This window comes from Myotis brandtii, unplaced genomic scaffold, assembly GCF_000412655.1.
Source record: "Myotis brandtii unplaced genomic scaffold, ASM41265v1 scaffold237, whole genome shotgun sequence".
Lineage (NCBI taxonomy): Eukaryota > Metazoa > Chordata > Mammalia > Chiroptera > Vespertilionidae > Myotis > Myotis brandtii.
Window position 1 is genome coordinate 899,171 of NW_005358943.1, and position 25,124 is coordinate 924,294.

Below are 25,124 nucleotides of genomic sequence, written 5' to 3' on the forward strand. Positions count from 1 at the left end.
ATGAGAGAGAAACATCGACCAGCTGCCTCCTGCACACCTCCTACTGGGGATGTGCCTGCAACCAAGGTATATGCCCTTGACCGGTATCGAACCTGGGACCCTTGAGTCCACAGGCCGACGCTCTATCCACCGAGCCAAACCGGTTTTGGCAATTTTTTTTTTATTTTTATTTTTTTTAAGAGGCTTGTGGGAAAGATCCCTCACTTGCGTCTACAGACGCTTATGGCATCCAATGGGTTAAATTGTTGAGGAGTATTCCATTGTATGAACTCTTGTTTACTGACATATGAGAGGCTTGTGGGAAAGATCCCTCGCTTGCGTCTACAGATGCTTATGGCATCCAATGGGTTAAATTGTTGAGGCGTATTCCATTGTATGAACTCTTGTTTACTGACATATGGGTTGCTTCCAGTTTTTTTTTTTTTCTATTATGAATTAAAGCTGCTATAAAAATCCTTGTATGTCTTTTTGAGAAATTAGGTTGTCATTTTTCTTAGGTAAAGATATAGGAGTTGAATTACTCGCTAAGCTAACTGAATGTTTACCTTTGTAAGAAACTGCCAAATTGCTGTTCTACCCTATACCACCATCAGGAACGCATGAGTCCCAATTGTTCCACATCCTAACCAACACTTGGTAATTTTTTTAAGTTTAGCCATTCTAGAAGGTGTAAATTGTAATTTTAGTTTGCATTAAAACAAAATTTCTTTTATGGTTAATCAGTTCTAAACTTTTTTATATGCTTAAGGGCCATTTTGTATACCTTATCTGTTAAGTGTCCAAGTCTTTTGCCTACTTTTTATTGGGTTGTCTGTGTTTATTATTGATTCACAAGAGTTAAAAAAAAAAATTCTAAATACAAGGCCTTTGTCAGGTATATGTACTGTTAATATTTTCTCCCATTCTGATGGGCAGAAGTTTTTAATTTTGATGAAAAATAACCAGTTTTAAATGAGAAAACGTTACAAATATTCTTCTACGTGATTCAGAATTCACATAACACATTCTCCTACATAACCACAATATCATAGTATTACTTACTATTAGATAATATCTAGACCATATTTAAATTTCCACAATTGTCCCAAGAATATCTTTAGAGACTTTTCCTTCAAGCCATAATCCAATCAAGGTTCAAACATTGCATTATATCTGGCATTTTCAACATTTTTAATCCTGACTAGCCCCCTCCCCGTTACCCTTTTTCTTTACAACATTGAAGAATGACCAGCATTAAAAAAAAATGGTATTATTTTATGAAATTTATTCATTTTATAGAAATTTTATGAAAATTTGTTTCAGCCCTTAATCTTTTATGTATAATTTTTAAATAGAAAACCAAAAATAAAAAATAACAGGAAAAGAAAAGCCTTTTAAAAGTGTGTCATAAACTTATTTCTCAGTAAACCTAACCTGAACTGATTTATCCCACTTAGAATGAATATTCCAGAAATACTGATGTGTTTAAAATGGGGTGCTGCCTCATGCCTAGCTGAGGTGGCATCATATATGGTTTATGGGTCATGGCATCTTTTTAATATATGAAACTTCTGAATTCAAAAACTTGTCAGATTCCAAAGTTTTCAGATAAGGGATTGTGGACTTATGTAACTAGGTCAACATGAAAGCGGAATTTATTGCTAAAATGTCTGAAAATACAGGAGATAAAACATATCCCCAAGTGCTGACCTTTAACTGAAGCTTCCATTTCTGAAACAGGTTCTGATTTTTCTTCTCCATTAGATTCATCAACTTCTGCCACTGTTGTTAACTCTGGTTCACTCTTGTAGAGTCTATAATCTGGACCCTTGAAAGGAAGATGTGCAATTAAACAAAAAATTGGTGAAAGTTTCTTGTAAAATGTTTACCAATAAAGACTCAAATCAAACTCTAAAAATTAAAAGCCTCAGTTACCTATATTGGGTATAACATAATTAATTAATATATGCTACAACTAAGGTAGAAGAAAAAGAATTTGAAGTATTTTTAACAGGTAAATGTTTTGGTTTTAAAAATTAAGAATATTTCTCTTGGGAATAAAGTCATTTTTAGAACATTTTTATCATAATATAACTGAGGCCTGAAAATAATTATATCATATTAACTCAATTAGTTCTATTGCTTTTTTTCCTTATTCATTTCTCCTTGTTTATTGCATTTTACATTTATTTGTTTAACCCCAAATCTCCGTTTCCAGTTTCCATGGGTGATGTCTCTACTTGGCAATGTCCACATCCTTAACAGTTTTTCTAGACTGAACTTCCCGTGTCCCAACCCTTTTATCATTCCTAGTAATCCTTTTCTTTCTTGCTTCTTTCTGACCTAAAGATTCCATTGGTCTCTGATATCCCGACATGATATGTTTAAAATCTGACTCATTTGACAAATGCAAAGTAACCATTTTAGAAAAATATTTATGAAAAATATGAAATTATGAAAGATGAGTAAAGTTGTGAAAATATTAAAAAGTGAGAATGATATAACCAAACCAGAAAAAACAAAACAAAAGGGTAACATTATAAACAAAAAAAGCACTGGCTAAAAGTGGTGTTTTAATAAAAAAAAGTTTGAATGTAAAATAAATTCACTTTCAAAAAATGAGAGGGTGTGTAACATTGATTATTCTGTGGCTACTGCAGCCACTTACACAGTGAGATCCATTTCTTGTATATCCTTGAACTTGAATCTTCTTGTCTTCAGGCAGATGGACTGGGCCCCTGCTATAACAGAGCAAGGAGCTGCTATCACTGGGCAGAGGGGGGATTATGGGAGGCTGCTCTGTAAAGTCATAGGACCGAGGAAGTGGAGGACGAGGTGGGACTACTTCCTCTTCCTAAAGATTGTAGAACAGTCACCTTATTTAGATGAGCATACTGAGTTAAGTATATCTAAATTCTTTGCAATGGTAAGTTAACTTAAATTAGCTTTAAGATAATTAAAGGGACACTGCCAAGCCAAGAGTCTCATATTGAAAAGTAAAACCCAAAATACTTATGATAGTCAATATAGTTTTAAATATGGTTGTATCTTTTTTGGTAACTCACCAACTAAACAGATACATGAAATGATTGCATTTCATTTTAAAAACTGAAGAGAAAAAATTAATTTGAAAATCTTGTTGCCTATGTTTTGGGCCATTTTCAAGGGAAAAAAAACCAAACATTTCTTTTTGATTGGCTTTAATACATAATTTAAGACCATAGATGCTTTCAATTCGGTTGACAGTATCTCTTTGTAGTTGCAATTTCTTTATAGTATGCATAATACACAGCCAACTTATCTATCAATCATCCTATAAATGTTATCAAGTATAATAATGATAAAAATTCAAATTACTTTTATTATAAAAAGTATAACAATGTTAAAGTTCTAACACAGAGATGAAAAATAGTGATTAAATTTTTTGCATTAAGGAAAGAAAAATCACATTTGTTAGAAGTACCAAATCACTGAACCAGTGGAATTTCAAGATTAAAACAATAACTAGAATATATTTAAAAAATACTTTCGTTATGAGTTTAAGAGTAGACAATTCTAATTCATGTTTTAAACATTTAAAATAACTTATAGTTAGACAAACAATTCGAACTTACCTCATTTTTGTACTTAACTGTTGTGAAAGGCTTTGATACTGCCATACCTATTAAAAAAGCATAAAATATAACTTATACTAAACATATCTTTTAAAATCTACAGAAAAAGGAAATGATTTCATTTCATTTATTTTATATTACACCTTCAGTTTCTAATCCCTCATTTTTTAATGTTTTCAGAATTTGAAACCAACTACACTAAAAAATATAAATTAAAACAACTTATATAGGGAATGAGTTTTCTCCAACATTTACCAGTGTAAGTACATTTTGATATAATCTTTTAAGAGGGCAATTTGGCCCTGACTATTGAAATGGAAAATGTATCATTTCCCACTCCTTGAAATTCAAAAGGACTAGCATAAAAGTTTAGTTATATATACACAATTATGTTCATGATAGCATGGCTTATGACCAAGGAAAACAACAACAAACTCTAAAACCTAAAAAAATGTTTATCAACACAGGAATGGATATAGTCTGAAAATTTGTTTTTGTTGATCCTCACCCGAGGTTAATTGTCCCCCCATTGCTTTTTCAGAGAGAGAGAGTGGGAGGGAGGGGGGAAGAGACATTGATGTGAGATAGGGGTGGGGAGTGAACATGCCATACCCTTGACTGGAAATTGAACCCTCAACCCTTTGATGTGCTGGCTGACGCTCCAACCACTGAGGTACACTGGCCCTGGCCAGGGTGCTTTTTTCTTTAAAGTATATTTTTTTTTTTTAGAGAGAGAGGAAGGGAGAAAGCAATATCGATTGGCTGCCTCCTGCATGACCCTTACTGGGGATAGAGCCTGCAACCCAGGCATGTGCCCTGACCAGGAATCGAACAAGCAATCTTTTGGTGCATGGGACTATGCTCAATCAACTGAGCCACACCAGCCAGGGCTACACAATGAATTTGTATACAGCAATTATTATATTGCAGTTAAGAACAAAAGAGCAAATGGTTGAAAATAGGTACAGTATGATTCCATCCTTTGTTGTGGGGGAAAAAAACCTCGCACAACCAAAACACTGTTTGCGTGTTTATAATTACAGTGCACATAAAACCATGATTTATTTTTGAGTGGGTGAGGTGGGCAGAACTTTTGCTTTTTTACTTTATAAACTTGTGTACTGACTCAATGTTACCAAGAAGAGTGTTGAAAAACCTATTAAAATAACAAAAGTAACCCAATTTTCTGTGTCATCCCATTTAGATATAATACTACGGTCAATTACTGCAGAACACAATACAAAAAGCAAACTTACCTGTTTCTGTAGAGCCTCTTTGCTGTTTGTGCTTACTCAGGCCTTCCATGACATCTTGAATTCTCCAAAGTTCTTTCTGAATCTGTGCACGCTGAATTCCTGCTGATTCGGTCTATCAGTAAAAATAGGCCACATACAGAAAAGAAATCATTAAAGTTATATATTCTGCTTTTTATATGTTTTAAAAGGAGAATTTTAGTGGCACTGATAAGAGATAAAGCAGAGAAAGAATATAATTTTTCAGCTGTAAGTGTATTATTCACATCTCCTCAATGAGCTTTGTCTTGTGTTATTTATGACTCTGGGATGGAATACTGATCATAAGGGACTAAAAATGGAAAATAGAAAAACAAAAGAAAAATAGAACAAAATAGAAACCCCCAAAACCCAAATTTAAAAAAAAAGAAAGAAAGAAACATTTTTTGGGGCGGGGGAGAGAAATGGAAAGTATATTAATTTCTGAAACAGAGAGACATGCCAAATAAACAAACAAATAAATAAACAAACAAGCAAAACAAATGAGTTTTTGACTCATGGAGTGAAACGTGTTTGCAGAACTAATTCTCAGTTTTGGAATCTAAACTTATCATTGCCATTTTCATTCTAAGTTACATCCACGGTCTTACTTCTAATACCCCATTTCATGTCCTCAGGCTAAGTACAGTAACTGAAACGAAAATAAGATCATACTGGTTTTCAGTAAGACTGTGACAGAACTCTATGATTCTTATTGGTAGATACTTAAGATAACTATAAATATCATTAGGAATGGAACTTTATTTAAAAAAATAGGCAATGAAGTATAAAACCATCACATTACTTAGAAAAAAAAATTTTTTTCATTGCATATCAGTGTTGTTGTTTTTTAAGCTTTTATTTCTTCTTTATTTTGGGGGGGGAGGTCAGTTTTTGACAACTGTAGATATGAGGATATAATCAATATTCCATTAGTAAGCTAACAAGTCCTCTGAGGGGTAGAAATAAGTGTTCCAAGTCTAGAAACATAAGGACTATGCGCTAACACTGCCTCCAAATGTACTGCATAATCTTAGAGATCCAGCTTTCCAAGCCACAGGCTGAAAGCACCAAAGCAAAGGAAGGACTGACTGACACTGACCCAGGATGACGGCAGCCCAGAGATGTGAATACTGCTACGGGACACAGGGAGGGAACAGCAACTACAAATATCTGATGCTATACATGTTCTATATAGAATATGTATTACTTATGCAACAATTAAAAAATTATATCTATGTATTTTTTGCCTATCTGAAAGGTACACAGTGAAAATCTCATTTTTAAATTTATTTTGCATTTTCTGGTTACCAGTGACTTTGATTAATATATACACACTTGTTAGCAACTGAATTTTACTTTTTATGAATTAAAACTACTCATGTTCTTTGTTCATTTTGCTAATATACTGTTTCTCAAAAAAATAAAAAATCTTGGCAAATCTAAACAGTAACTCTCATTGAAGTCTAGGTGTCAAGGTAGTTCTTTCCAGTATGTCACCTTTTAAGTTTGTCAGTGTTGCCGTCATTGTCTAGTTATTTAATAAACACTTATACAATATGATTTATGTGTCTGATGCTATTCTAAGTACTCCAAAAACATCAACACATTTAATCATTATAAGAAGCCAATAGAAGTAGGTACTATTATTATTTTCATTTTATAGTTGGGGAAACCGAGGTGCAGAGTTGTAATGTAACTGGCCTAAGGTCACATGTGCCATGCTACTTATCAGAGAGTGTGTCTTCTAGTTCTTTCTTTCTTTCTTTTTTTAAATGTCTTAACTACTTGTGGCCTGTTTACAAAACTGGATTCTTTATTCCAAATGGTGCTGTATCTTCCCCTATTCTAATAATATATCGGTCAAGATAATAGGCTAAATATAGTTTGTTAAAAAAGGCATTTAATATGGAATGAATTAGAATAAGTCAGAATAACTTTATTTTAAAAAAGGAAAAATATCCATTATTTGATAAACTCATATAATTTAACGCCTCAGTGCCACGTGACATAAAGTTAGCTAGGAGCACAGAACACTACACCATGCACCTGATAGAATAAAGAACTTTAAACAGTGAGAGAAGGGAAATCTTGTGCGATAGTAAGATTCCTATCATTGAAAATATTCAAACCCAGGTCGTAGGTAGCTAATATTGTAAAAACTGTTATGGGCGTACATGAATCTAACAAGTAAAACAACGTAAAAAACACAACACTTTTATACCTGAACTTCACCAAGGCGATCTAGCTGCTCTTGCATCTGGTTCCTGGTAATAGTTACATCGTATTCTAACTTATCATATTCTCTCCATGCTCGTTCCAGTTCCTAAAAGCAAAAGAGCTTTCATTAGTCTAATGGAGAAAATCTGCTTTTATGTTGTTATCACTGCAATTATCATGTAGTTTTTATTGGGCAGAAAACAAAACACCTTTGCAACACATTTTCCTTTACTGTTTAAAACGTTCCTTACATGCCTTGATTAAAATTTTTCCATGAATAAAAATACTAAATATGCTGTATTTTACCATGTTAGGTTTTCAACAACACAGACGCCTGACATGAATTTAATTACTTAAGAGTAAATTTACAGTAACGTATAAACCTAATTCAGCTAACTACACAAGCCAGTGAATCCACTGACTCAATATAGACACTCTCCACCTACACTTTTCTCCTTTGGAAAAACCATCACCCCCAAACTCTAAAATCATAGAGAAGATTTTCATACTTGGTCTATATCTATTGAATATAGAATGATTCTACAAGCGCTCAAATTACATGATTTCATTCTGTTTCAGGAATGCTGCTTCTATGGGTTGCAGTTACCCTTCCGACACTTCAGAGAGTGGTGGTATGAGGTCAACAACTTGATAAACTAAAATAGGGCAGGGACTATATTTTATTAATTTCAGAGAGAGGAAAAGAGAGGGGGAGAGCAATAGAAATATCAATGAGAAACATCGATGGGCTGCCTCCTGCATGCCCCCTACTGGGAATTGAACGGTGACCTCCTGGCTTCATGGAACGACACTCAACCAACTGATCCACACTGGTAGGGTGCAGGGACAATATTTGATTACTGTTTTATCACCAGTTCTCTACATGGTGCTGGCACATGTAACATAATCAACAAATGTTTACTGAATGCTGTTGTAAAATGAATTGATGACTCTTGTCTAAGAACTCCCATGACCAGGAATCTCTTGCCTTGAACTGCTCTGAATGAAGCTCCCCTGGGAAACGACAGTTTAACAACAGCAACAGTCTGGGGGTAGGAAAGAGGGTACTGAGTGTGGAAGAAAGGCTACTTAAAATAATCTTAAACAAACAAACAAACAGCAATACCTCAAGTTCCTAGAGGATCTCTTCTAAAGGTGCATACTTTAAAAAAATTAAGCCTTAAAATCTGGTCATTTGGAGTAATTGCTTTTCGAATTTAAGATTCTCTTTAACAGGTTTAAATATATATTTATATATATTTCAGAGAGGAAGGGAAAGGGAGAGGGATTGAAACATCAATGATAAGACCTGCATGCTCACTACTGGGAACTGAGCCTGAAACCTGGGCATGTGCCCTGACCAGGGATTGAACTGAGACCTCCTGGTTCATAGGTCAACGCTCAACCATTGAGCCATGCTGGTCTGACTCCTTAACAGGTTTTAAATAGGTAGCCTAAGGAGCCTATTAAGCAGATTTCACAAAGAATTAAATTTTAAAAAAGCAAAGTGATAAAGGACTAAAGATTTTTTTTTAAAATATATTTTATTGATTTTTTACTGAGAGGAAGGGAGAGAGATAGTTAGAAACATCGATGAGAGAGAAACATCGATCAGCTGCCTCCTGCACACTCCCTACTGGGGATGTGCCCGCAACCAAGGTACATGCCCCCGACCGGAATCGAACCCAGGACCTTTCAGTCCGCAGGCCGACGCTCTATCCACTGAGCCAAACCGGTTTCAGCAAGGACTAAAGATTTTTATGGTATAAATACTAGCCTCCTTACTTGGCTTCAGCAAAACTCTTTTTACCGGAATAAACAAGGATATTATCTCCTTTAATAAAAATAGCTTCTAGCCATCTTCTAATGTGTGTGTGTGTGTGTGTGTGTGTGTGTATGCAAATTTAAATAGTGGGCTTTTGAAGGCTTCAGGGAATGTAAAATGAGGATAATGGATCCAATGGCAGCCCAGTGATTAAGGAGGATGGTATTACCAAACTAACACCCAACATCTCATAGAAAAGCCAGAGTTCAGGAGGGGTGAGTGGGGGGCCCAAAGGCACTGTAGAGCCATATAAATATAAGAACATTTTAGGATGGTGGGAATCTCATTTTTCTTACAGAAACATGAGAAAGAGAGATTGAGAGCTAGAAATTACTTCTCCAATATTTTAGGAGTGAGGAAACAATATACTTTCAGTTTCCATAACCTGGAAAGTCCCACATTGCACTGTATCGTTTGGCCCGAGTCCTATAATCCTGTTGGGCCTCCCATTTCTGCCATTATCTCTCGGCTCCTCAAACATGATTACAGGTGGGCAGAACACAAGTCAACAGGTGATCCCCAGGAAAGGGGTGGCCCTGGCATAACATCAGTTTCCTTCTAACACCTGGCTGAGTATGTCATTAAAGAATTTAATGGATTATACCAGTACAATGTTAAAATCTTTAAATATGACCTTACTATTTTTTTTCTCAAGAAGATAATATTTAAGTGCATCAAGGCAATTAAAAGGATTTTAATGACTTTCAAATAGGCAATTATCTTAAAACCATAGACAGTAGTGCTTGAAATAAAAATGTGTAAAGTTTCAGGTCATACAAATAAGAGAATGAATGAACTCTTGCAATCTACAACCACATGGATGAACGACACAAAGCTAAAAGAGTATACTGGTATATTATATGATCATATTTTATTAAGATACAAAACCAGGCAAAGCTAATATATAGTTTAACAGTGAAGTGATGGTGTTTTTGGGAGGAGGCAATAAAATTCAATGCCTTGATATGGATAGCAGGCATATCTGTGCATTTACTAGTGTACTTTTTGGAGAATATGTTATAACAGTTTTAAAAAATATGTGTACATGTGTGGGATTGTTTTAGGAATGGCAAAAGGATAAAAAAGCCCAACGTAGCCAACAAGTAAATGTTTCTGGTTAATCCTCACCTGAGGATAATTTTTCCATTGATTTTTAGAGAGTGGAAGGGAGGGAGGGAGAGAGAGAAACTGATGTGAGAGAGACACAACCTGGACTGGGATCGGGCCTACAACCTAGGCAAATGCCCTTGACCAGGAATTGAACCTGATTGCGGGCTCGATCCCCAATAGGGGGCGTGCAGGAGGCAGCCGATTAATGATTCTCTCTCTCTTCCTCTCTGAAATCAGTAAGAATATATTAAAAAAACACACTTAAAAAATTATAACAACCTCTTCCCCCCCTCTCCCTTGCTACGTATTTGTTGAAGAAAATGGGCTCCTTTTTCTGTAGAGGTTCTCCTACTTTAGATTTTGCTAATTGAATTCCTATGATATTGCTTAGCGTGCTTTTCTGTTTCCTGTATTTCCTATAAATTCGTAGTTAGATATGGAGACTGTTGAGATTCAGATTTGATTTTTTGGTAAAAATACCTCTTAAATGTTGCTGGCGACTTTCTATTGCAGCACACCAGGGGGCCTATCCCATCTGGCTGTCCCTTTATCGGGGATGTGGCTTAGTAATCATGACGTAACCAGGGTATTTAAAATCCTTCAAAGCACAATCTGTGACATTTCACTTGGTGTAAGTCTCTCACTGCTTCCATGCCCCTTTAAGTTTACAATCTTAAACCTAGTTTCTCCACTGTAGTCTAAATTCTCCACTTACTCATGGCCCTCCTATCTCCAATCAAGTTTAGAACACAAATAAGTTTAATGGAAGTCTACACATGCTACTTAATTGCAATCTCTGTGTCTCAGTTTTCCACTTTTAACATAGTAATAATAGTACCCACGTCAAGGGGGTATTATTCGGATTAAGTGCATGTAAAGCACTCATAATGAACCCGGCAGTTAATAACTGCTGAAGAAATATTCATGATTATTACTACTGTTTCATATACTGATAGTTTTACAGTGGATCAATACAGGATGCTGCTTTACATGTTTACCTTGTGCTAATCCTGGTTTTATCTACCTAAGTAGCCAACCAGGTGAGGAGAAGTTCTCTGAAACCCAGGTTTGATCATTGGATGCCTTAATGTTATGCCTCTGATGTTCTATTTTTTAATACCTCAGAAGTTAGATTTGAACCAATGCCCTGAATCAATTGTGAGAGAATCAGAGGACTCCTTTGAGATTCTGCTGGCATAAATGTTAAATCAAATTTAAATCTAATCAACATCCACTGAGTGTCCACCATATGCCCAGTATGACGCTATGCATCATCTGTAGCCTTCAGCTGCTAATATACGTTAACTTTACATAAAGGCACAAATGAACACAGTTTGTATTCTATGCAGTACGACATGTCTTAGAAGAACATACTGAGGGTTTGTAATGATCACTGAATAATGCTGAAGGCAAGGGGAAAGAAACAAAACAGAAAAGTGGTTATATAGGATAAAACCAGAAAGCGGGATACTAAAACATGACTAATTTCTATTAAAACATCTTTAATAAACCTCCATCAGTGCTGGAGTTAACGTTGGGATGGAGCCAATTCTAAGCCTCCTAATGAGATTTAAGTGCACATCCCCAGAATTCCCTAACACAGATATCAATCATGAAATAGCTTCCAACTAAATTTTGATTTGACTCAGGTCATTACAGAAATACTGAAGTTTTCATGAGTTTGGCACTGACAGCTTAGCCCCATTTCCCTTTCTAATCTCATATTCCAGATCCCTGAATTCCAGTCAGTCAGACAGTTCCAATTCTTGCTTCTCCAGACATGTCTCCCACATTCTCATTTCTGTGCTGTGATTTAAGGCATTTTGTCCTGTATGGACCACCTTTCATTTCCCCTTTCTTCCTATCCAAATCCGACCCATCATTAATTGATTACCATCTTGTAGACATTTCAGGTGTACTCGTTTTCTTTATGACTACACTAAAGGCCTGGTATATGAAATTCGGATCCCCCTGGGGATCGGGCCTAAGCTGGCAGTCAGACATCCCTCTTGCAGTCCAGGGACTCCTCGCTCCTTACTGCCTGCCTGCAGCAGAGGTGGGAGAGGCTCCCACAACCACCGCTGTGCTTGTCAGTCGTGAGCCCGGCTTCTGGCTGAGCAGCGCTCCTCCTGTGGGAGCACACTGACCACCAGGGGGCAGCTCCTGCATTGGGCACCTGCTCCCTGGTGGTCAGTGCATGTCATAGCGACTGGTCGTTCCACCGTTCGGTTGAATTGCATATTAGGGTTTTATTATATGGGATTATAAAAATCTACGTAATCTAAGTCTTCAGGTCTATGGTTAAAAGGTCCGATTTGTGTTCTGGACACAGCACTTCTTAGTTTTGTAACGTTGGGCAAATCATTCAGTTCAATCAATTCATCCAATTTTCAATGCACATCTTAGAGTGCTGGATGCTACAGCTAGATGGTTCTGATTTCAAGATCACAAACGAAAGAATATTAAACTCTTAAAAAATACACCTATAACATCACTGTGTAAGTAATAGACATTAAATGAGATAATTTAAATAACTTTAAAATCAGGGATAAGTATCCTATATAATAAAAGGCTAATATGCAAATTGACTGAATGGCAGAACGACTGGTCGCTATAATGTGCACTGACCACCAGGGGGCAGACGCTCAATGCAGGAGCTGCCCCCCTGGTGGTCAGTGTGCTCCCACGGGGGAAGTGCCACTCAGCCAGAAGCCAGGCTCACGGCTGGTGAGTGCAGTGGTGGTGATGAGAGCCTCTCCTGCCTCCAAGGCAGCAATAAGGATGTCTGACTGCCATCTTAGGCCCGCTCCCCGCGGGCTCCCGGACTGTGAGAGGGCACAGGCCAGGCTGAGGGACCCCCCATCCCCGCCAAGTGCACGAATTTTGTGCACCGGGCCTCTAGTATTAAACATTAGGTATTTAAGAATCACAAAAATCTAAGTTTTGATTTAACACCACGCTATATTCATTTAAAAATAGCCTATTTTTTTTTTAAATCCTCACCTGAGGATATTTTCCCATTGATTTTTAGAGAGAGTGGAAGGGAGGGGGAGAGACAGAGAGAAATATTGATGTGAGAGAGACTCACTGATTGGTTACTTTCCACATGAGCCTGCAACCAAGGTACGTGCCCTTGACCAGAATCCAACCTGGGACCCTTCAATCGCGGGCCAACTGAGCCAAACCGGCTAGGGCAAAAATAGCTCATGTTTGGGATACTATTTTAGTGTTTAGAACTGAAGCCACGTTGAGACTCTGGAATCCTGCCAGCTTGAAAAGACCTTTCTTAGTTAAGCTGTGGACCTTCTTAAAAGGTAGCTGCTCCCTAAAGAGCCCATTGAAGCTACAGACAAGGGTGTGGTAGCAGCTTTCTGTAACAGGTGGCTTTTGCGAGGATTTCTCTTTCAAAGGGCTGCTTGGGCAGGTGCTCTTACTATGTTTAGAGATGAATGCATATAGGATCTAAAGCAGCCTGTGTAGACTCATAAAACACTTAATTTATAAACTGTACGTAAGACTTTTAGATTTAGTAATCCCAAGAGACTCTTTATAAAACGACAAGACTGTGGGTTAAAAGGTTCGGCTAATTATATTTCTTACTAAAACCTATCATCTAAACTTAGATTACACTGCAGCTATGAAGTATAATGTTGACAGGTTCTTAAAAGCATTTCACAGGTGCCTTTTACTGAAATGGTTGGTTGAGTGAACCTAATTACCACCTTCTCAAAATTATCCCTTAAAGTTAAAGTTAAAAAAATATTTATTTCCTTACTATAATAAATCTAAACATATTTAAAAATTTTTCATTTGCATAATATATAAACAGGAGTATTTATCTCTTATGAAAACTATTTCACAATAAACAAGATGCCTACTACTAATTAGAGAAATGAAGACCATCCTTCATTTTTTATATTATTAATAACAAATTAATTTCTAGTAATAATAAATAAATTCTAAAGATAGTCCAACCAAACAGAAACAGGTAAAGAAAAAAAACTGCCTAATATTTCAGGGAGATTTAATAGGAAAACAGAATCTGCTACTCACGGCAGTGGCTCGTGAAAGTTCGCGACATGTGCTAAGCAGCCCGTTTTGTAAATCATCCCTTTGCAACACCACAGTCTGGATGGCTGCTGGGTTATCGGCATTCATTTCTATCTCTTGGCTGGCGGAGAGCAAAGCTTGCTCAAGCGTGTACTATTGTAATAAAAATAATTGCATTTAATGTTCTGCACCATGGAATTAATTCTTTTTTACTTCAGTTATTACAGTGTCCCAATAATAACCATATAAAGTGACATCAATTGTAGATAATAAACATAATTGTCCTACTTTCTCCTTGTGGAGTTGCTGAAGTTTCTCTTCCAGAGCATGTACCACTTTATCTTGTTCACAGAGACGGCTTAACTTGGCCTAGGTTGTAATAGAAGATATCTTTTGTTAGCAATTTCCCCTCCCTGTAACTGGAGGTAGGTTAGTTATCACTCCTGTAACTGGAGGTGATTCTAACAAGAAAACACACTTAAAACAGCTATGGAATACCTAATTGTGTCAATCTTTAATTTTTTTTTTGGTCAATCCTCACCCAAGGATATTTTCCATTGATTTTTAGAGAGAGTGGAAGGGAAGGGGAGAAAGAGAGAGAGAAACATCAATGTGAGAGAGACACATCAATTGGTTGCCACCTGCACATGGTCTGACCAGGACCGGAGACCGAGCCTGCAACCAAGGTACATGTCCTTGACCAGAATTAACCGGGGATCCTTCAGTCTATGGGCAGAAGCTCGCTCCATCCACTGAGCCAAACCAGCTAGGGCTCAATCTTTATTTCAATGAATAAAATAAACACTTAAATATAGCTTATAAAAGATAGAGTGCTTAAAAAACATGCATATAAAGTGAAAAAACATCATATTATATAATGCATTATATTACATAATATATTATATTATGTAACCTAAATCAGCGGTCGCCAACCTTTTGGACCTCATGGACCACCAGTTGGCGACCGCTGACCTAAATGATTCAACATATTCTTAGTAATCAAGCAGTCTCTTTAAACAAATCATTTCAACATGGTTAAGATTTTTTCCCCTACAAACTTTAAAATACCAACTGGATACTATTTTTGTATTTTTAAAACTAGAGGGCTGGTGCATGAATTCGTGCATGAGTGGGGTCTGGCTGGCCCTATTGAGCAGGGCCTGCCAGGGGGAGGGAACGTGGGAGGTTGGCGGGCTGGCACTGCCCCCGATAAGGGTGGGGGGAGTGCTATAGGGGGTGGAGCAGGCTGGGGGGAGGGGCCGAGGGCGGTTGGCGGGCCAGCCCCACCCCACCCCTTTAAATTCCAGGTGGAGGGGACAATTTGCATATTAGCCTTTTATTATATAGGATTATGCTGTTATGTTCTTAGAAAAGAATATAAACAAAATATTGCTTCTAATTGTAACAATGCAAATAAAAATATTGCTAGTGGAGAAAAATCACTTTCGGTAGTTTTTTTAAAGAGAGGGAGGGAGAGAGAAAAACATCCATGTGACAGAGAAACATTGAGCAGTGGATTGGGGATCAGAACCTGCAACCTGGGTATGTGCCCTGACCGGGAATAGATCCCACCACCTTTTGGTAAGATGGGATGATGCTCCTCCAACTGAGCCAAACTGAATAGGGCACTTTCAGTAGTTTTAATGCTTTAAATTCTTGGTACTATCCCATTTTTTAAAAAATTATGAAAATATCAAAGTATATTCTAATAAAACTTCAATACCATAATAAACTGGTTCTCCACTGGTCTGAAAATAAAAACTTTACCCAAACTGTAAATATGTCCCAAACTACTGCATAATGACAAACAAGAAATGTGAGATTCCACTTTCTTTGCCATTTATCGATTAAAGTAACTACCTTCTCTTTGTTAGACAAAACTCAGGTCATACCTAATGGGATATAGTGGTCTCCCCTTATCCATAGGGCATCGGCTCATATACTCTGTTTTTCCCTGTACATGCATACACTTTTATAGCTTCACTTTGGTATATCTGAATTGCCAGCATCACTACTCTTGAGCTTTGGGGCTGTTATTCAATAAAATAAGGGTTACTTGAACACAAGCGTTGCGATACCTCGACATTCGATCTGATAACCGAGATGGGTACCAAGTGATGAATGAGTAGGTGGGGAGTGTATGCAGCAGGGAGGAGATGATGGACAAAGGGATGGATTAATCACCTCATAGGCAAGATGGGTGGGGTGGCATGAGATTTCATCATGATACTCAGAATGGGATGAAATTTAAAATTTATGAATTGTTTATTTCTGGAATATTTCATTTAATATTTTGGACCTGGGTTGACTGCAGGTCATTGAAACTGCACAAAGCAAAACCAGATAAGGGGGAACTCTTGTAAACTGAAATGAGAAAGAGGTACAACTCAATGAATAAAACCAGGGGAAATGAGGGAAGAATGAGATATAAATAAGTAAGACTGCATGGCAAGCTATCGATCTGAAATGATTAAAAAAATATGAAATTTAAATAATAAAAAAGGAAGGAGTGATAGAATTTGTAGAGATGGATACTTTCTCCAAAACATTTAGACAATTTTACTTTGTCCTCAGTCCTACATAATTATTAATGAAATAGTCTTTTACTTTCACATATGTGATTATTAATATATTTGACTGCTAACTATGGGGGTGGAGATTGCTGGAGAATAGATTCAATCTAAGTGCAAAAGAAGAAAATGCTAATTAATTTGATGTCATTTTGCAGGGCAGAAAAGGAAGAGGGATTTTTTTTGTCATGCTTTATTTACAATGTTTTGGCAGAGAATATGACAGCACTGACAATACACAGCAAAGTAATACTTACATCAATATCTACTTCGTCAGGTCTGTATTTGTATAAGGTGCCTCTGCATTCATCTTGTGACAGCTATAAGGAAAAATGCCATATAACAACTTTAACACTAATATTTAAAAACATACTCATTTAGCCTATAGTTAATATTTTAGGTTTATATAACAATAAAAATGGGGTTTTAATGATTCTTATACTTTCAGAAGTTTAATTCAAACAGAGATCATTACAAAAATAGAAAAATATTTCACAGTGATACAATATGCAAGATACATAAAAAATGGTGTTAACTTCAGCTTATCAAACAAAATAATAAGCTGGTCACACAAAATTATACAGCACCTTACATTTTCCATTTGTAAGACACACATTTTAATGAAAATTGACAAATACAATTGTAGCAACTATATTGAATCAAATAATTTGAATCAGGCATATTTCAACGTCAAAACTGTCCTTCACAGTATACACATAATCACACAACTGTGTATGTGTACACTCAAATGTCAACACATCTTAGTACAATTTTACCAACAAAGCTTATAACATATTGTATACAGATACATAATATATAAACACACATACACAATATAGACTTATCTTGTTCTTCTGTCTTAAGAACTAAAAGATAATGGAGGAAAAGTATGGGTTTAATTGAAAAGAGGAAAAAATCATTCAAAACCTTATAAAACTGAAAGCCTATATTATAAACTATGAAAGTCAAATTTCATAAAAAAACTTATATATGTTCACTGACAACATTTGTTTTATTATATTGTAAATAATTATTTAGTGTATTTAAACATGGTTTCTTCAGCTTCTTCCAAATATCTTTTGGTCAAACAAATGCTCATTTCTGGTTGTGCTTACCAAGATTTCAATAGCCACCCCTGTTGGTTATACACAGATCACATCACAGCCTCTGCAGGCAATATTTCACTATCTCTCTTGCTTTAAGAGTTTATATTGACTGCTAGACAGTAACAAACACACAGTGGGAAAATTTAATTGGGGCTCATTGCATGTTTACTAAATGGTACACTTTTTCTCAAAGTGGGGATGGGAGTAATGTATCCCCAACTACATTCTAGATTAGAAAATTAAATTTCATATATACACATACAAATGTATAAGAAAGTATAAATTATAAGTCCATCTGCCCTTTCTTTAAAAAAACTGCTTGACAGTTACAACTTTAGAAGAAGGCATAATTTAAATAGCAGATAATTTTGAATGGATCTGGAAATGTGGGAATCATAGTAAATGTCAGCATTCCAAACATTTAATAATAATCCTGGATTTCATGTTTCATTTCAAGACACGACTTTCACGTACCTCATGCAAATGAACCCGTGACAATTTAAGAGTATGCACAGTGATTGTAAACCACAAAACTTTCATAGAAATGAACATCACATGAAAAATGAATTTAATGACCAAAGTCAATACTTGTGCACTATTTCGAAATAAAGATCGCTGAATATGTTCTGAGGAGTGTCAATTATCATTCTAAATTAAAGCACCTAAATCCAAGAAAAGGATGTATACTCCTATCAATGAAAAATAAGTTTTAAAATGCTTAGATCCATGACAAAAAATGTAAGTAATATGACAAAATAATTTTTTTTCATTTTTTTATAAGAAAAGATATAAAGCCTTTAGATACTAAATGTTCAAGTATACTTTGCTTATTTAATATTTAAAGTTAAATGCAGAACAGCTTTACTAAACAATAGAATGTGTAATTTGAACATAACTCGTGGACAGTGCCACATCCAGATTGAAATATGAATTGTATCCTACATCCCAGGGTCAACAGCAAAAAGGCTAGTAATTTTAAATGAAAACTTAGTAATCTGTAATAAATATTTTTGATATTGGTATAACATTTTTATGTACGGAATATTAGTCAATTCATTTTCATAACAGTTGGCATAGTATAAAAAAGAAAAACATGTACTGCGTAGTTATAATTTTAGAATGACATATCCTTATAGATATCTGAATATATTATTTACGCAAATTAAATTTTTGTTGTACCTAAAAAGTATCACAGAAAAATTTATTTAAACCTTTTATGAAATTATTCAATAAAGATATTCATTATTAGATATCATTGTTAGATATTCATTTTTAAGAAAACTCTTAAAATAATCAACCTTCCACTAACCAGTGCTTTTACCTGTCAGAAGAAGAGTATAAGAAAACAAGATTATCCTTTAAATAATTAATTTTTAAACAGGACCTATTTGTCATTACTGATAACTGCTAAAGCTGTGCTTAAGAGAAGATGGATATAATTTATTAAAAAAACAATTTCCACCTAGAATTGAAGAAGTTTGTTATTTAGTCCTCAATATGAAAACCCTACTAAAAAAAAAAAAAGTAATTTCATTAATATTCAGATTAAATTGTTTCTCTCTCATCAATGTTTCTAACTCTCTATCCCTCTCCCTTCCTCTCTGTAAAAAATCAATAAAATATATTAAAAACAAACAAACAATTTCCACCTCGAATTGAAGAAATTTGTTATTTAGTCCTCAATATGAAAACCCTACTACTAAAAAAAAAAAAAGTAATTTCATTAATATTCAGATTAAATAAAATTCTGCATAAAATAATGTTTCATGGCAATACTTTTTACCATTTTTCAAAGTCATCTTTAGAAAAAAAAAAAGAAAAAGTCCCCCAAACGTCCTGGGTTTGCAGTACTTCAGCAACATTAGAAAAGCAAATAGAAGTGGCCAGGTAGTAATTAGATGAGCCTGAGCACTGCTCCAGCTTCAATTAGAGAAGTGTGTTATGCAAACTTGACTGACTGTGTAGGATATATGCTGCATTTTATTTAGAAAGCCAGAACTTTTTCATAAGGTATCTAATAATCTTAAAAAAAAAAATGGCTTGGCATTAAGCAAAACAAAATTAGTTTTGTCCATTAAAATTCAACTTTCTACAGTATCCCTTGTTAAGTATGTAACATATATATATGTACACACAAACCCCAAAAATGATTTTTGGGGAAATATTTAATAATATTAGACATTACACCTTATGCAGACTCAAAAATGCTCACAGGGCTGTAAGTATTTGCTATTGGTCTATATCTTTTAAAACAATTATTTATCAGGTGATTAATTTCACTGATTAGTTATATTATAAAAATCCTGATACAACAATGTAATTATTAAAGATGGTAGAATAAATACAGAGGAATTTTAAAAACCTGATGCTTATTTCTTTAACATTTGTTTTGATTCAGTTTTCGGTCCTACTTATTTGACTAATTTTAAGATAGTTACAATCTAGGTAATTTCTTCTTCTAAGAAAATGCCAACATAAAGATCCTCCTGAAAGAAAACTCGAACAGGGTGATTTAGAGTAACAGGTCATAAGACATTATATTGTCACTATATTTTCAGCTAAAATCAGGAGCCATTAATACAGTATTGTAATGCAATGTCAAAAAAGCATAACAGTGTTCAATGTAAAATGTGATAAAGGTTTCCTCTGGATAATAACATGACAAAGGAAATCTGGAGGGAAAAAAAATCTAATTTTAATTTATGCAAATTTATAACACATAGCTTGAGAAATGTGGCTGACTATAACTGTCATCCCGTAGCAATGGCCTTCAAAAATTAAGTACTTTCCCGGTGGCAGATTTAAAAAAAAAAAGCGATCACCTGAGGGCTCTCTGGACAGTGCTGAGGGTCAACAGCGATTGTGCAGCAACTGGCTGCCCTTCGCATGCCCAGTCATGGCTGTTGATATCAGACAGTCAGATCTTCCTGTTCTGATCAATTTTAGTTCTTTTTTTCTTTCCATTATTAATATGAGGAAATATATTTACATAAATCTACTGTTTTTTCAGTATTCAAGGTCAGTGATGTGATAAGACCAATCTCAGATATCTCCACATTTAAAAAAAACTCCAATTAGAAGTTTTAGTGTGACTGAGGAATTTCAATCAGTCTGCATCATCAACGCTGATTAGCAGTCAATATAAAAAAGAAAAAAACCCAAACCAAACCAAACAGGAACATCCAGGTTAGCATTCTTATTAACCTAATAAAACCAAATGGCTTTGACCTCAGATCAATGTAGCGTTATATAAAACAATAAACCAATAGCATTGACACTGAGAAAGGTATCAAGTGCTGAGGTTCTCAGGGTGATATTTTGGAATGGAGTGTGTAGGTTCTATAATCTGGTGACTTTCAGAATGGAAAGGTTCCGTTTTCTTTTGAAAAGTAAAGCTGTTCAACTTTAAATATTAAATACTTTATCTCTTTATTGCAAATGAAAAACTATGCTCAATCACAAAATATACTTTAAATGTTTTGAAAACTGCTCAGAAATGAGTCACCCTCCCCCCAACTGTTGCAATTTCACAGTTGCAAGGCCACAATGCAGAAAGCCAGTGTGGCCTCCAGGCACTTAAAAAACAACAGCAGATGTTTTACATATTTTAGTCAAAACATATATTCATTTTTCATGTTAGTTAATTTTCTTCTTCTCTACGATTTAAGTAACTAACAGGACATAGGCCACAGTAATTTGAGAGTGTTGAGGTGGAAGAAGCTGATGTTGCAAAACACACAGCTAAGAACATTTAGACCATGAAATAAAAAAATAAAAAAGTGGATAAGAATGTATAAAATGACTTCTTTTGCAGATCTGCAGATTACCAAGGTCCTAAATGAAAGCCAGCCAACTACATGGTATATATTCCGAGTTAGGGAAAAAGAGTGAGGAAAGATAAGACTACCTTAATAACTGCATAAGGATGATAAGAATACAGGGAGAAGATACTCCCAGTATGTTGAGAAATGGCCAACTGTAGGTTTTACCAGACCACAGTAGAGAAGCTAGATGTAAAGAACTTCCATACAAATGTCACCTATTCCTAAAACATTGGGGGGTTGGGGTGGGGGACTGCCCCTAAAAGGAAAAAAAATTTTTTTAAAGTTTTTCCTAAAAATCAGTTAAAATGTTTTTACAGTTAATCAGTATTAATGGAAATATTAGTAAAAGTTTTTGCAAATGTACTGCAGACCTCCAAGTACATATCAATCAAATACTCTGCACAATAACTTCAGGAAAATGGCACACTCAATATTCAACAGCAAAATGTTCAGCGAAGCCATGCTAAGAATACTGCAGCATCTTGAAAAGCATGGATGAATTGCACTTTCCCAAGTAGACAGAAACAAAAAATGGAATAAGAAAAACACTAATGTTATGAGTAACTCTGAGGATAAACCAAAACTGTCACTGAGGGATTTTGCAGATGATAAAGCAGTATCATTCACTGTCCAAGACCTTACTTGCTGGTACAGTTGGGGTCTTAGCGCCGAGTTCTCAATCATTGTGTGAACCATGGTGATAATAGGTTCATTTTCTTTCATCTATTTCAAATCAGGAGGAGCATACAGCAAACATCAGTTTACAGCATAGCTAGATTTGAAAGACGACACTGTAAATATAGCCTCTACTTTAATATCTTCCTAATAGTGCAGTTGTTTACATTTTACCCCACAGTTGTACAGATCTCGCTTATATAAACCATTCTGAACAAATATTAAATGCTATAAAATACATTCAAGGTCATACCAAAAAAAGCTTACTAAAGACAATACTGCTGCAACTAGGTTTTACTTCATAAATATAATCAATATAGTCAATTAATAAATAATCCTACGTATAGAAAAGGTGATAAAGCATCATGATTCCAAAGATAAACTAGCGGGTGACAACCAATGAACTTAAACGGAGAAACACAGCCTCATTTGATTGATTAATCAGTAAAAGAGCTTAAAATGATATTCAGTTCTTTATAAGATTAATCAGAAAATATAGTTCTCTACAAATATTAAAATTTTAATATCATAAGATATCCTCACTTAGATAAGCACACATTTTATTAGAGTTAATCTTGGCAGACATTTATATATACTCCATTTTGAATTTTCTCACAGTATAACACCATATGTAGGATTATTTCAAGGATATGTAAACTAAAATGTACTTAGCAAAGATTCAATGTATCCCTGTAGCTCTGAAAAAGCTGAACCCATGCCTCACATTTCCAGCGATGTTGTACTTAATTACTGCCTCTAGAAAAGTATTTGTTTTAGCAGGCTCTGGACTCAAGAGTGAAAGCATTCAAGAGACAATCATGCTCTAGCTGGTTTGGTTCATGGATAGAGGGTTGGTCTGTGGACTGAAGGGTTCAGGGTTTGATTCTAGCCAAGGGCACATGCCCAAGTTTCGGGCTCAATCCCCAGTGGGGGCGTGCAGGAGGCAGTCGATCAATGATTCTCTCTCATCGTTGATGTTTCTATCTCTCTCTCCCTCTCCCTTCCTCTCTGAAATCCATAAAAATATATTAAAAAAAGAGACAATCATCATAATGTATATAGAGTTAAAGGCCAACAGAGTTTACACCATTTGCAAGCAGACAAGTCTGTTTATAATTGCAACTTGTGACATTTAGTTTAAATAATTGTAATTCTCCATATTATAGAAAATAAGCATTTCTATCATGGTTAACCAATGCTATTTTTACTGATTTAGCTAAATCTACAACAAAAGTTTACTACTCTTAAGAATAATAAACACATAAAAGAAGTAAAAAAAAATAAATCTTAAAAACTGTGTATCAAGACAAGTTTATTTTCAGCCTAGTTACCAATGTTTCATGTCAATAAAGTGTTTTGTTTGTCAAGTTAGAAACTTCCTGTGACTGGTTTAAGCTACTTTTTAAAAAGTTTTATTCAAGCTAAATAATTTATTTTTAAATGTTAGTCCAACTAGAACTTCTGTATATCGGTGGAACTCAAATCTACACATCAGTTAACCTCAAACTTCTTTTTCCCTCCCCCAATATTATCCAACAGGGACTAAGGCATTTGTAGGTGACATCTCATGCACACAGGAAACAATGCAGTACAGGTTATATTTAGTGTCGGAAAGTAACTTATAAATAGAAAACTATAGATAAAATAGTACAAATAGCTTAAGTCCCTATTTTTGGTATTATGTAATTTGAATTTTCAAAGCAATCTCATCTATACTTGTTATTTTTCAACAGCATGCCATGGAAATAAGACAAAAGAGTACGTGACTCACAGATTACTGGGGGGTGGGGGGGCGCAAAGGGAGAGTGAAGGTCATGGGTATGAAAGTTGAAGTAATGAAGATCAGATACAAATATAAAGGATACTCAAGGTCAAACTGAGATTTTTCACTGAGTCTTGGATATCTGGTACTACAAATGGGCCACTGTGTCCCACAGCCAGTTCTGTCCACAGGGCTCGCTCCTCTAGGTGGAGCTCCAATATGGCACAGTCAGTGACTAGTGTTCATACTCCAGGACTGAGGAATGTACTTAAAAATGTATTTAAAAAGGACAAGGGACAATATGGTTTCTGCAGATGGGTAATGAGGCTTGATTTATTTAGTGGAAAACTTTTTTTGTTTTAATCCTCACTCGAGGATATTTTTTAAAAAAATTTATTTTTAAAATATGTATTTTTATTAAATTCAGAGAGGAAGGAAGAGGGAGAGATAGAAACATCAACGAAAGAGAATCATTGATCGGCTGCCTCCTGCACGCCCTCCACTGGGGATCGAGCCCACAACCTGAGCATGTGACCTTTACCAGAATCAAACCTGGGACTCTTCAGTCTGCAGGCTGATGCTCTATCCACTGAGCCAAACTGGCTAGGGCTCAATTGATTTGTAGAAGAGTGGAAGGGAGGGGGAGAGACACACACACACAGAAACATCGATTTGAGAGAGACACATTGATTGGTTGCCTCCTGCACATGCCCCGACCAGAGCTGGAATCAAGCTTGCAACTAAGATTCGTGCCCATGACCGGAATTGAACCTGGGACCCTTCAGGCCGTGGGCCAATCTTCTATCCACTGAGCCAAACCAGCTAGGTATACACATGCATATTTACTTTGAGAGAGTAAATATGCATGCATATACAGGGAAGCCATGTGTAAGGTTTGGAAATGCCTGTTTAATTGACATGTCAAAGATAATTAAATATTAAGTTACTAAGAAGGAATCACTGCAAAAGCAACTGGCTTAGGAACAGAAAAACTAAAAGCAAAAATAATGTTTAAAATATACCAACTGCAGAGTGTCTCAGAGTTGCTTCTAGAATAGACTTTTTAATTGTGAAAAATTTCAAACATATACATCAAATCTCAGAATATTTGAATTAGA

The 25,124-nt window shown here is 35.4% G+C and overlaps 1 protein-coding gene across 17 annotated transcripts in view; it reads right to left on the reverse strand.

The window, feature by feature from the left end:
- PLEKHA5 (pleckstrin homology domain containing, family A member 5) overlaps positions 1 to 25,124 on the reverse strand; it is a 209,781-nt gene that overhangs the window by 14,087 nt on the left and 170,570 nt on the right. For 8 of the 17 annotated variants that reach the window (XM_014540161.1, XM_005866756.2, XM_014540160.1 and 5 more), the window contains 10 exons: positions 22,212 to 22,292; positions 17,470 to 17,505; positions 16,897 to 16,959; positions 14,358 to 14,438; positions 14,073 to 14,222; positions 7,089 to 7,190; positions 4,850 to 4,961; positions 3,594 to 3,640; positions 2,648 to 2,833; positions 1,690 to 1,807 (listed from right to left, as the gene is read on the reverse strand). In XM_014540161.1, the coding sequence (XP_014395647.1) occupies positions 1,690 to 1,807; positions 2,648 to 2,833; positions 3,594 to 3,640; positions 4,850 to 4,961; positions 7,089 to 7,190; positions 14,073 to 14,222; positions 14,358 to 14,438; positions 16,897 to 16,959; positions 17,470 to 17,505; positions 22,212 to 22,292 (976 nt within the window). The remainder of the gene's footprint in view (positions 1 to 1,689; positions 1,808 to 2,647; positions 2,834 to 3,593; positions 3,641 to 4,849; positions 4,962 to 7,088; positions 7,191 to 14,072; positions 14,223 to 14,357; positions 14,439 to 16,896; positions 16,960 to 17,469; positions 17,506 to 22,211; positions 22,293 to 25,124) is intronic. The other 9 variants (XM_005866758.2, XM_014540164.1, XM_005866755.2 and 6 more) reach the window with 4 other exon arrangements.